The sequence below is a fragment of the Scyliorhinus torazame genome, chromosome 8 (genome assembly GCF_047496885.1).
Source record: "Scyliorhinus torazame isolate Kashiwa2021f chromosome 8, sScyTor2.1, whole genome shotgun sequence".
Taxonomy (NCBI): domain Eukaryota; kingdom Metazoa; phylum Chordata; class Chondrichthyes; order Carcharhiniformes; family Scyliorhinidae; genus Scyliorhinus; species Scyliorhinus torazame.
The window spans coordinates 109,051,917-109,065,752 of record NC_092714.1 but is presented as its reverse complement, the minus strand read 5'-3'; the positions used below and the strand labels follow the sequence as shown (position 1 = coordinate 109,065,752).

Here is a 13,836-nt window from a genome sequence, read left to right as displayed (position 1 = left end):
ACGGTCGTACAAAAGGCAAAGTGCCGCAAGGACTCAAATTAAACTAATGGCGCCTGAATTAGCGGCACTGGCGCTTGTTCCGGGCAAATCCGAGATAATCTATTGGGGCGAATTTCTGAAATTAGAGAGACCTAAGAGACTGGCAGCAAGTGGTTTTATTTTGAAAATGACCATTGTAAAACCAACCTTCACTGGGGATGATGCCCCAGCTCCGCTGCTCTGCCAGCAGGATCTGATTACATTTTGTTTTCTCAATTCATTGACATCCAGGTGTCCTTTTCCCATTGAGGGAGGGATGACCTAACCTTGTGACCTGTTCCATTGGCAGCCTCCAGACGGTGAAGTGACGGCAGTAGGGTTGGTGTGCATATAGGGAACTATTATCTGCTCATTCGCCAATTCAGTTCTGTTTGGAGGCATTCCTGAAGGTTAAGCACATATGTAATGTCAGAACCCATTACTTCTGCAAACCTTATTGGATATGCCTGAAAATCTTAGGCAAAGCTGAAAATCGTTATTTGTGGGTTTTATGCCAATGGCTGATGTACAACTGGCATAAATCATAGAATTTACAATGCATAAGGAGGCCATTCGGCATATCGAGACTGTACTGGCCCTTGGAAAGGGCACCCTACTTAAGCCTATGCCTCCACCCTATCTCTGTAACTCAGTGACCCCACCGAACCTTTTGGAAACTAACGGGCAATTTAGCATAGCCAATCCACCTCACCTGCACATCTTTGGACTGTGGGAGGAAACACTGAGCACCTGGAGGAAACCCATTCAGACACTGGGAGAAAGTGCAAACTCTACTGTCACCTGAGGCCAGCCGGAATTGAACCCGGGTCCCTGGAGTGTGAGGCAACAGTGCTAACCACTGTGCCACCGTGTAAATACAGAATTTATTTTAACAGCAAGAGTATCTGCTCCCAGTCTGCATATGCATTGGTTCTGTTACTAAGTTTACGTGGCCTTAATACCTGCCCGGGCATCCTTTTTCAAAATATTCTGGTGATCAATGGGCCAAATGCCAAATCTTCCCAGTTCCAGGTTCTCCAACGACACCCTAGAAATCATGATTGCCCTCCTGCCTGTAACATGCTCCAATCCACTCCTGGGAATCACCTTAGTGTATAAATTAAGTTTTAGTTATGTGGGTTGAGTGTTAGCTAAGACACCAAGAGAACTCTTGAGATCTTTGAACTGTGCCATTGTTAGGATTAGATCTCTTGACAGATGAGTGTTATTCAATTTTGGTGATTGTACCTAATGCAGGTTTTGATACGTTGCCATGGTTTTAAATGTGAGTGAAAGTGGCAAGGAAGACTGAAGCAAGTGTAAATATTTGGAATACTTCGTAGGTAGCTACTGTTCCTGCCTAGCTGTGAAATGTTAATTTGTGGGGCACTTCACTGATGTCAAACCACCCTGTTCTTTGGCCTTTATGGTTGGCTTTATAGGTGACAAATATTGGATGGCTGTGTATGTTGCCTTGGAGAAAAGGTCATGGGCGGGATTTTCCGCTGGCCGATGTGGAAATTGGGAAACGCGATTGGGCGGAGAATCGCCAATTTGATGCCAAATCGCAATTCTCCATCATCTCTAAAGCAGCCTCAATGCGTTGCGGAACACGCGTACAGTCAACGCCGTTTGCATATCATTAGGGGCCCAACCCGATATTCTCTGGGGCCCCCACGATTCTCCGCCTCCGATGGTCGATTTGTTTCCAACAGCACAGTTCACTAGTGCTTTTAAAAATCGTGAAACTAGCATGGTGGCTGCTGAGGGAGAGGTGGTAGGACATGGAGACATGGCAATTGTGGGCTGCCGGGCCGAACACTGGCTGGGGTGGGTGGGGCTCTGTAGGACTGGGAGGGGGATGAGGGTAACGGGCCGAGTGGCTGGAGTGATCCCCCATGGGACTGAGGTGTCCAGGCAAGGACCGTCATTACTGCAGCCTGCAAGACAGCCAATTTGCTGTGCACCCCACTGACCACCTACCCTAGCCACTGGTTCTGCAGAGTGACACCGAGAGTATGGGCACCCCGCCACTGCCCCCCCCCCCCCACCTCCCAGAAGGCCACCACCCGCTGGTGGCCCACCCATGGCAACATCCACAGTAGCCTGGAAGGGGGCCACAGTGCCTACCCCTGGTGGGGGCAGTGCCGGCCAATGGTACCCCTGGCATCAGGGATGGGCGGCAGTGCCAGAGGCCCCCACGGTGCCGGCCACCAACAGGAACGGAGGGGGGGGCGGGTACAAGCGCGTGCGGAGCCACCATGTAGCTCGGTGGACCTGGTTGGGCACGGGGGTAGACACCATGCTAACATGTCAGCCTTTCACCCCCTGCAGACAATGGATATTGGAATTCAGCCAGCAATGGTGGCCTTCCTGCTAGTTGCCGCAGCCCTGAAGGATGCCCTGCAGCTGTACGAGCTGGAGCTGCTCGAGGAGGAGGAAGCTGCAGCGATGGAGACGGCAGCAACGGAGCCGGCAGCTTCGGGGCCGGTGGCAGCCGCCCAGGTTGGAGAGCCAGCTGCCCAATAGGCCGAGGAGGAGGTGCCGCATGAGGCCTCTTGTGTATAGGCACTGCATGTCATTCGAGGACATGCCAGACCAGGCATGCCGTCGAAGATGCCGGCTGAGCAGAGAGACAGTGCAACATATCTGCCAGATGATGGCACACCTGGCACTGTAGGGGGATGGGGGAGGACACTCGCTCACAGTGGCCGGCAAAGTGACGGTCACCCTGAACCTTTATGCGATGGAATCCTTCCAGGCGCCGAGTGGGGACCTGTCCGTGATCTCACAGACTTCGGTGCAAACGTGCATCCGCGTCATCACGGAGGCCGTATATGCTCAGGTGGCTCAATACATTCACTTCAATGCTGACCGGGCCCACCAGCATGCTCGGGCAGCGAGGTTCACTGCCATCAATGGGATGCCCTGGGTCCAGGGGGTGATCAACGGGATGCATGTCCCCCTACGGACACCTGTGGATAACAGGCCGCCCTGCACAAAGCAAAAGCGGTTCCACTTGATGGACGTGCAATTGATATGCGCAAGATACACGTCTATGCCCGGTACCCGGGCAATGTGCACACGCCTTCATCCTGGCACACTCAACGATTCCTGATATGTTCCGAGACATCCCCCAGCTGGGTGGTTGGCTCTTGGGTGACGGGTTGTCCACTGTGGTCGTGGTTGATGACGCCTATCCGGAGACCACAGACCAACGCGGAGACCCGCTACAATGAAGGCCATGCAGCAACCAGAAGCATGATCGAGCGGTGCTTCAGCCTCCTGAAATTGCAGTTCAGGTGCCTGGACCGCTCTGGAGGGGTCCTTCAGTATGATGCTGAGTGGGTCACCCGCATTGTGGCGGTCTGCTGCGTCCTCCACAGCAGAGGGGCAATGTGTTAGAGGAGGAAGAGGAACGTCAGGCCTCATCCGACGAGGAGGATGAGGGGGAGGGGAGGGTGGGTAGGTCATGGAGTCCAGGTTGGCACAGGAGGCCGTACGATGTATGCACCAGGGCCAACGTGCACGGGACACTCTGATCGCCCCCCAGGTTCACTGTCTAGGAGGGAGCTGGCCAGGGGCACCGCATCCCAACCCCACATTTACCCCCCCCCTTGCCTGCAACTCCTTCCATGATACATGCCTGGCACACTATAGGGTGAGGTCCTGGGCTGGCAGTAATACCTGGTCTGGTCCATGGGATGGAGGATGATGACAACCCGCTTTGCCATGAGCTCTGGTGCTCCACATTCTATGACGACGTCTGACTCCTGACCATGCGCATCATACATGCAGCACTTTCCACCGTCCACCTGGATGATCTCTGCATATGAGCTGGTCATCCCATGGAATCCCTGGTGGGGACAATCCGGGGGGGTGGAGCCCAGGAGACCCACTGGGTGTGCCCATTTACTCTTGCCAACGTCCTCCCATTCCCACACCCCCTCAGCCAGACCACCCATCAGACAGAGGACCAAGGCAGGTTGTAACCGTGGTAACAGGTGTTTAATGTGAACGAATATATACAGATTTGTGCCTTACCCCTATAACTAAACTGCCCTGCACCTGTGCCAACTTAAAAAATTTTTTTTAGAGTACCCAATTAATTTTCTTTTAATTAAGGGGCAATTTAGCGTTGCCAATCCACCTACACTGCACATCTTTTGGGTTGTAGAGGCGAAACCCATGCAAACACGGGGAGAATGCGCAAACTCCACACAGACAGTGACCTAGGGCCGGGATCGAACCTGGGACCTCCGCATGGTGAAGCTGCAGTGCTAACCACTGCGCCACTGTGCTGCCCTCCACCTATGCCAATTTAACGAGTGTCTAACTTCCTGGCCTTACGGGTCATAATGCTACATCTAGATGGATACCCAGATGGTACAGCAGGAGTGGAGGCGGCCTGCTATGATCCCCGCCCTGCGACCTGGGTCCCCATTGGCGGGCGTCTTCTGGGGCGACCGGGCCTGGATAGGCCCGGCTTTTGCTCAGGTGGCATGGTGCCACCCCGTTCTGCCCGCTGCCCACCAGATGCACCTGGGACAGGAGGGGAGGGGCGGGGTGGTTCGAGGTGCTGCGGTGTTCCGGCACCTCCCCTGCTGGAGTCACCGGCACCGGCCCAATCACCCCCTCCTCCTTTGGGTGCCTGATGGCCAGTTTTTCTGTTGTGAAAGTCCACGAATTCTACGTTGGCATCAACACTTGAAATGGAGAATCCCGCCCCATATGTAACCATTTTTCTCTCTTACCTTGTAGGCGAATGGACAAGTATTAATAAAAGGAACTTTTACTGGATTGACTCGTGGGAAACATGGGCTCCATGTGTGTACCTTTGGAAATCTTTTTAATGGTATGGGCAATATACCAAATGTTTTTTATAAATAGTTATATTTTATTAATATCTTTGTCTTACTTGTACAAAGTCGATTAAGTTTTGTTTTCAGAATGTTCATTGGCTCTGCGTCTGTAGCAATAACAGTTTTTTAAAACTCCTTGGGTATAATCTTTGAAACATGATGTAAAACAGGAATGTTGGATCAACCGAGAGAATGAAATCAGGAGAGATGCATCAGATGAAGCTGATCTGATATCACACAAAATCAAAATGCCATTCCTTGTGCCCCCTTATGTATCCTCTCGGGCCTGGCACAATTTGCACATAATGCCACTGTTGACAAATGTCTTGGAAATTTAAGCCATTATCTTTGCGTTTGATAAGGTTCCCCAGCCTTTGATAAGGTTCCCCATGGTAGGCTACTGCAGAAAATACGGAGGCATGGGATTCAGGGTGATTTAGCAGTTTGGATCAGAAATTGGCTAGCTGGAAGAAGACAAAGGGTGGTGGGAAATGTTCAGACTGGAGTCCAGTTACTAGTGGTGTACCACAAGGATCTGTTTTGGGGCCACTGCTGTATGTCATTTTTATAAATTACCTGGAGGAGGGCGTAGAAGGATGGGTGAATAAATTTGTAGATGACACTAAAGTCGGTGGAGTTGTGGACAGTGCGGAAGGATGTTACAAGTTACAGAGGGACATAGATAAGCTGCAACGCTGGGCTGAGAGGTGACTTAATTGAGGCATACAAGATGATCAGAGGATTGGATAGGGTGGACACTGAGAGCCTTTTTCCTCGGATGGTGACGTCTAGCACGAGGGGGGGACATACCTTTAAATTGAGGGGAGATAGATATAAGACAGATGTCAGAGGTAGGTTCTTTACTCAGAGAGTAGTAAGGGCGTGGACTGCCCTGCCTGCAACAGTAGTGGACTCGCCAACACTAAGGGCATTCAAATGGTCATTGGATAGACATATGGACAATAAGGGAATAGTGTAGATGGGCTTTAGAGTGGTTTCACAGGTCGGCGCAACATCGAATGCCGAAGGGCCTGTACTGCGCTGTAATGTTCTATGTTCTATGACTATGGGACATTGGTTGAAGAAAGGCTATCATTGAGCGATTAAACATTTTATAATTGCAGTTCATGATCATTATTAAAATGGATAATGGACTTACGGATTATACAGCACGTGGGCCAGTCACCTATTGTGCCAATGCCATTTCTTTGAATGGGATGGTCCCACTCTCCTGCTCTTGTAGCCTTACAAGTTTTTATTCTTAGGTATATATCTAATCCCCCTTTAGAATGTTACTGTTGAATCTGCTTCAACTACCCTTTCAGGCTGTGCATTCCATGACTGTCATTTCTTCTCATTCCCCAGGTGAGGGGAGTAGCTCTTAGAAGGCCATTCTCAGCACATTGTCTACAGGCCAAGGTTAATCCTTTTGGATCTGTCTATGGAGCCATACTTTTTAAGGCAGTTTATGTTCTGTGTTATGGCTGTGGTAATGATTTATACATCATAATAAGAATCATTATTATCACAAGTAGGCTTACATTAACACTGCAATGAAGTTACTGTGAAAAGCCCCTAGTCGCCTCATTCTGGCGCCTGTTCGGGTACACAGAGAGAGAATTTAGAATGTCCAAATTACCTAACAACACGTCTTTTGGGAATTGTGGGAGGAGACCGGAGCACCCGGAGGAAATCCACGCAGACAAAGGGAGAACGTGCAGACTCCGCATAGACAGTGACCCAAGCCGGGAATCGAACCTGGGACCCTGGTGCTGTGAGCACTGTGCTACCGTGCCGCCCATAACTAGTTTTTTTCACTAGTAAAATGATTTATTTACAAACACATGGAAAGATAACTAACAAACTAATACAGACGATGACTAGTGATTGAATTCTCCTGTGCTACTTGTGTGACTGTCCTCTAGTACGACTTACTACCAACTGCCGGGTGTCTCCAGTCACATGGTAGATCTCATTTCCCACCAGCTGGTTGGAGGACGCACCACTAACTGTATACCTTGACAGACAACTACATACAAAACTGTGCATAGGCATATCACCAAATCCCCCTTCCTCTGGAACTATTAACATTTACATACAAATGTAACCGTGTTTTACAAAACATGATCTGCCCGATAATTTTGAACGTGTTCCTTGTGCATAGCTTATTGCACATTCAAAACAACATCGTCCTGTTGGTCTTCTGAACGTTGATCGGCTACGCAATGTCGCTTCAACTTTCGTAAGACCGGTTTTCTGGCTGGTCTTTTTTGCGTCACCAACTTTTCTAACCTTTTGACACGATGCTTCCTGAAGACCAGTTTTCTTGCTGGTCTTTTTTGTGTCACCCATTTTTTTCAACTTTCTGACTCGATGATTCCTACTCCGTCTCCGTGTGTTCCCCATCTCATGTGAATGATCCTCTGATGGCGTCTCCTTTTCTTTTAGACTCTAGTGGCATCCTTCTTGCTGCTGGACTCTACTATGGGACTAGTTGCTTCTGCCAGAGTAACTATTTTTGGATCATCTGCTGGGCAACCTGACGCTGGCTCTTCTGCCACTATAGCTGATTCCGGAGCCTCAGCTGGATCAAGGAGTTTTGGTTGATCCATGGTGCTTGCGCTCGAATGCTGAACTGCATGCCCATCACCTGGTGAAGCATCCAGTGTTGGCATACTTTTGGATGGTTGCGCAGTTGCAGTCAAGTCTGCAACTTCAGGAACAATTTGCAAACCTTTGCATTCCGTTATCTTAACTGGATCAATGTCCTCAACGTTAGGTGTTGCTTCTTCACCTTCTGTTTTAGCCTCAATTGATGGCTCATCCTCACTTGATATGATGATATATGCTTTGTCTTTTGTTGGAGAGCACATTAGTGGCTTATCCTCATCTGATATGGTGATACATGCTCCTTTCATTGTAGAACTGCACGCAGATGTATCTATCTGCTCTTGCATGTAATGAGGAGTCCACTGCAGGAACATTCTATGGGCATGGGATGATTCATCGTAAGCCTCTGGTGCCAGTTTCTCCAAAATGGGGATTATTTCTTCAGTTACCAGTCTGTTTGCAGTTTAGTTGCTCTCATCTGATGTATCTGCCTCATTTTCAGCCTCCGCACATGCCATCTTAGAGCTTTTGCACTTATCGTTGTCCTGCATAGATTGGGTACTCCTTGCGATTGCCTCGTTACTACCACCAAATCAACTGAATAGCATTTCATAGTCGTCCTCATCTAGCTCAACATCTGAGTCTCCACTTTCCTCCTCGTAATCATGGCTGTCGTAATCATCATCGGAGACATCATTATTTGCAATGGCTTCTCCTGTAAAGTATGACATTGCTTATGAAATTATGTGTTCACGCAAGAAGTGACCAATTTCAAAGTCAGCAGCGAGTCTTGCTGCAGAACCTTCATCCAATCCTCCATGCTCTGGAACTTCAGGAGAACTGAAGATATTGAAGAATCAGTTTGCGTAACTTTTACCAGTGCCCCGACCGTTATGCTTCTGCTTAGTTTTAATGGTTTTCAATATGACGTTGTTTTCTTTCTTCCAGTCAATCTGGCACCCTGTGCACCCCGTGATTTCTAGTTCGTCAAAGTAAAAAGTCTAACTTGTCAGGCTGCGACTCTATCTGGTATGCTTTTGTGATTACCTCATTTGTGAAATACTCATTTGGCTCAAACATAAACTCCAGAGTGAAGCTCATTGGCAGTCCAGATGCTGAACGTTTTACGTTTACATCTTGTAGATGCTTTAAGATAGGATGATCATACTCCTGTATCATGTGACTGAGCAAATTCACATTTTTGAAGACAGTTAACCAGAATTCTGGAATTCCCTTTGGCTCCTGCATCTCTTCATCTGGTTTTTCTGCCTCCACTTTAACTTTTGCTTGTATCTCATTGGATAAATGCGCCATTCTATCTCGTGATCCTCTGTCGCAATGCTGTCTGGAATGTACAGCCGCTGTTGCTCTGTTTATCTGGTTATAAATATGGCGGTCAATATGGTCGCCTTTCTTAATCCTAATTATGTTTCTACTTTCAGAGTCGCCAGGTATCTCTCGATACCGCCACAAGGTTCAACCCGAATACCGATCAAAGAGCCAATACACCAGTTAGTTAGTTCAAAGTCAATACTATTTATTTACACACACAGTAAGATCTACTCATGCACAACAGTACTACAAACTAAACTATCTCTAACACTAACGCCTATACTTAACTTTGGGTGCCCACTTAGAGGAACAATGGCCGTTGTTCGGATCTGAGACTGTTGGGTTCGAAGAGATACAGGAGAACAGCTAAGGTCGTCCGTCTGGTAGCGAGCGTTGACCTTGAACTTACTTGCTTCTGGTGATGTTGGTGAATGGGTCTCTCTGCCTGAGAGCTAAGTCCAAGAGAGTGAATCTCTCGTGGGGGTTCCTTCTTATACTTGGAGGGGCTTCGCGCGCTTTTAGCCGGGCCTTAAACTTGGTCCCAATTAATTGGGCAACTTCTCGATCATCGTTATCGATCTTAACCAATAAAGGGGTGGGTGCCCTGATGGCTGGGCATGTCTTAGGGGACCGTCGGCCTTGCTTTGTTTGTGTCTTTCTGGCGCCGGGATGTCTGTAACAGTATCAACTACCTGAGTGTTAGTCCTTTGTTCCTCGGAGATGGGCCATCAATATGCTAATCGGCCGAGAGTTTCGATTCCGTCTGGTAACTGCTTCCCAAATATACATTCAGGCACTGTGCCTGCTTGTTGTCTAGCATTGTCCACATTTCCCTACATTCTTTGTGAGCGTCCATTTTGTATTCTGGAAGTGGCCATTTCAGATGGCTACACCGCTCAACTAGGTTCAGGGCCTCACACACATCCGTTCCTATGATGGACTCGTGTTCCATGTCCACAATGGAAAATGGTATGATGTGACGTCTGTTGTGTACCCATGCTTCGAGTTCACATGCTCCCAGCATCGCAATTTCATTCCCGTTGTGGCCGTTCAGCAGTCTCGTTTAATTGTCACCTTTCAGTTTAACTCCCAGTCCGTTCAAATCAGACAAACTGAGGAGGTTGGCCCCCGATCCCGTGTCAAGCTTGCATTTGTTCAATGCGGCATTCAGTATCAGTGGAATTGTCCATCTGTCTTTGATGGTATCAGTATCACCAGCACAATTGCCACAACTGGCCAGTAAGTCAGTAAGACTTCTTCACTTTTCATATTTGGACTCATTGTGTCCTTGGTGAAATCAGATCAACGAAAAACAGGTCTTTAATGGACATCTCATCAATTCCATTGACTGATCCTGTTTGGTCCACTGTTGGACACAAAATGCATTGCTTCGCAAAGTGATTTGTACAGCCAGACTTGGAACACACCTTCCCAAATGCTGGACATAGCCGTGGCCCATGTCGATTGCCACATCGCTGGCACAAAATGGCAGACCTGGTCAGCCATTTAAAATGGCCACCTGCACTGAGACCATGTTTTTTATTCAACTGCATCACAGTGCTGATGGTGCTGGTGTCTTCTTCCAGATGGCCACCAAAATGTTTCAGGTTGAGCGTACTAATCTGCTCTGCAGCTAGCTCACTTGCATGGCAAATCTTGATAGCGTTTTGTAATTTCAGCTCTTGTTCCGTCAATAACCTCTCACTCACCTTATCATTCGATATCCCAAACACTATCTGATCGCGGGATCATCGATGACTTTAAAGTACTAAAATTGCATGACTGTGCCTTCAACCGCAAGTCGGTTAAAAAGCTATCAAAAGATTTACCTGCTTTTTGGGTACGCGTACAAAATATATAAAGTTCAAACGTTTCATTTTTCTTCGGAAAGCAATGCAGATCAAAGTACTTAATGACTTAATTGAAGCTCTTGCTGTCCTCTTCGCTGTCGAACGTGAAGTTATTGTAAATTTCTATTCCTTGAGGACCTGCTACCATAAACAGCAATGCAATACGCCTCTCGTCAGGGTGTGCCTGCAGGCCAAGGGCTGCAACATTGAGTCTGAATTGCTGCTTGAAAACATGCCAATTTCTGTCTACATTACTGAAGACTTGAAGCTGGTGGGGTGCCTTCAAACCATCCATCTCTAATTTCACAGTCTTCCTGTGCATTGAGTTCCAGTTGCCGTAGTTTACCAGGTAGGCGGAAGAATTTTATTTTTCTTTCTTCAGCCTGTTTTGACCCATCTTCTCCGTTGTTGTTATTAATTGTTCAATACACCTGGTACCATGTTATGTTCTGTGTTATGGTTGTGGTAATGATGTACACAGAACATCTAGTTCTTTAACTAGTAAAATTATTTATTAACAAACACGTGGAAAGATAACTAACAAACTATAATACAGAGGATGACTAGTGGCTGAATTCAGTGAATTTTCCTGGAGCCACTTTTTATGCGACTGTCCTCTAGTATGACTTACTACCAACTGCCGGGTTTCTCAAGTTACATGGTAGGTCTCTATCACCATCAGCTGGTTGGAGGTTGCATCGCTAACTGTATACCTTGATAGAGAACTATATACAAAACTGTGCACAGGCATATCACCACAGGTAGCTTGTTGCAGACTTTTAAAAAAAATATATTTTTATTGGCATTTCTCATATTTGTAAACTTGTGTATTTATATACACATCACATTTTTCTCGCCTGCGCTAATTTCTTTTATTATACAGAGGTTTAGTTTGTCCTTCGTTTAACTAACCCTACGTGCCTTTCATTGCCCTCTGGATCGGTCTATGGTTCTTCCTCTCCCCCGGGCTTCGGCTGTGCTTTTCTTTTCTTTTCCGGACAGAATGGAATCATCTCTTGTGGTTTCCCTGCCTTCCTTCCGCCTCCCCCACCCCCGGGTTCCGCAGTCTTTTGGTAACTCATCTATCTTGGTGTTTTAATTTTTAAAAAAAATTCTTATTAGGTCACTCCTCATTGCTGGCCTTGAACAGGTTTTGGAACAGACCGACAAACTGCCCCCAAGTATCCAGGAAGCCTTCCTCTGACCCTCGGGTGGCGTACTTAACCTTCTCCAGGTGGAGAAATTCCACCGAAAGGTCAGCGAGCCACAGTGCAGCTGTGGGTGGTGCTGCCGATCGCCAGCCGAGCAGGATTCTCCGGCATGCGATTAGGGGAGCGAAAGCAAGGGCGTTGGCCCCCTTCCCCATGTGTAACTCTGGCTGCTCCGATGCCCCGAAGATTGCCACTATTGCGCATGGCTTCACCCTCACAACCTTGAACATTGCCTCGGAGAAGACTGTCCAGAACCCAGCAAGCTTGGGGCAAGCCCAAAACATGTGGTTGTGGTTGGCCAGGCCCCTCTGGCACCGCTCACATTTGTCCTCCACCTCCGGGAAGAACCTGCTCATTTGGGTTCTGGTCAGGTGCGCTCTGTGCACCACTTTGAGCTGCATTAGGCTTAACCTTGCGCAGGAGGAGGTGGAGTTCACTCTGCTCAGTGCTTCGGTCCAGAGTCCCCATCCTACCTCTGTCCCCAGTTCGTCCTCCCATTTTTGTCTGATCTCGTCCAGTGGAGTCCGGGCTCTGTCCAGTAGCTGTCTGTATATTTTCGAACATAGCCCCCCCTTCTCGTTGTTTGTGCCTATCAGGTCCTCTAGTAGTGTGCTTTCTGGGGACCCAGGGTACCCCACTGTCTCTTTGCGGAGGAAGTGTTTTATTTGGAGGTGTCTCATTTCCTGTCCTTTTGCTAGCCTCCACTTCCTCGTCAGTTCGTCTAGTGTAGCCAGTCTGTGCCCTACGTAGAAGTCCCCGACCGTCAATGTGCCCCCGTCCCGCCTCCATCTTTTGAAGGTGGTATCTAACATGGCTGGGGGGAATCTGTGATTGCCGCAGATGGGGGCCATGGGGGACATTTTAGTTATCCTGAAATGTTGTCTGAGCTGGGTCATGTTCTCAGCGTGGCTGCTCCCACTGGGCTTGTTGTGTATCTTGTTGAGTGCTGCTGTAGCCAGGGCCCGGAGGGTCGTTCCTTTACAGGATGCCTCCTCCATTTGTACCCAATCTGTGTCAGGTTCTTGTACCCATCCCCTCACTCTTTCTGCCGTTGCTGCCCAGTGGTAGTATTGTAGGTTTGGTAAGGCCAAGCCCCCTTTGATTTTCCTTCTTTGCAGTGTCTGTTTTGGGATTCTCGGGTTGAAATGAAAATGAAAATCGCTTATTGTCTCCCCCCCCCCCCCCCCCCCCCCCCACACAAACGCCATGATTAGACTGTCTACGTTTTAGAAAAAGGCCTTGGGGATGAAGATCGGAATGGATCTAAACTGGAAGAGGAACCTTGGCAGTACTTTCATCTTGATCGTCTGCACTCTCCCCGCCAGGGAGAGTGGGAGTGAGCCCCACCTTTGAAGGTCTCTTCTTACTTCCTCCACCAGGCTGGTCAGGTTCCACTTGTGGATCTGTGTCCAGTCTCTGGCTATCTGGATCCCCAGGTAGCGGAATCTGTTTGGGCTGTTTTGAACGGGAGCCCCTCCAGCTCGCTCCTTACCCCGTTTGGGTTCACTGGGAATGCCTCGCTTTTGCCCAGGTTAAGTTTGTAGCCGAGAATGTTCCAAACTCTTTCAGCATTTGCAGTATTGCCTTCAGTCCCTCCTGTGGCTTCGAGACATAGAGGAGCAGGTCATCTGCATTGAGTGAGACTCTGTGCTCTCTGTCTCCTCTCCGGATTCCCTTTCGCGTCCCACAGGGCTATCGCCAGGGGTTCGATGGCTAACGCGAACAAGAGTGGGGACAGGGGGCAGCCCTGTCTTGTTCCTCTCTGCAGCTGGAAGTATTTAGAGCTGGTGGTGTTAGTTCGGACGCTCGCTTTGGGAGCGTTGTACAAGAACCTCACCCAGGCGGTGAACCCCGCTCCTAGCCCAAACCGTTCCAGTACCTCGAGGTGGTATTTCCATTCAACTCTGTCGAAGGCCTTTTCTGCATCCAGGGAGACGATCACCTCTGGTGTTC

At 48.6% G+C, this 13,836-nt stretch overlaps 1 protein-coding gene across 2 annotated transcripts in view; it reads left to right on the top strand.

Moving 5' to 3' along the window:
* Positions 1 to 13,836, top strand: part of LOC140428032 (superoxide dismutase [Cu-Zn]-like) — a 168,459-nt gene that overhangs the window by 88,729 nt on the left and 65,894 nt on the right. For both annotated transcript variants that reach the window (XM_072514005.1, XM_072514004.1), the window contains exon 5: positions 4,780 to 4,873. In XM_072514005.1, coding sequence (XP_072370106.1) covers positions 4,780 to 4,873 — 94 coding nt within the window. The remainder of the gene's footprint in view (positions 1 to 4,779; positions 4,874 to 13,836) is intronic.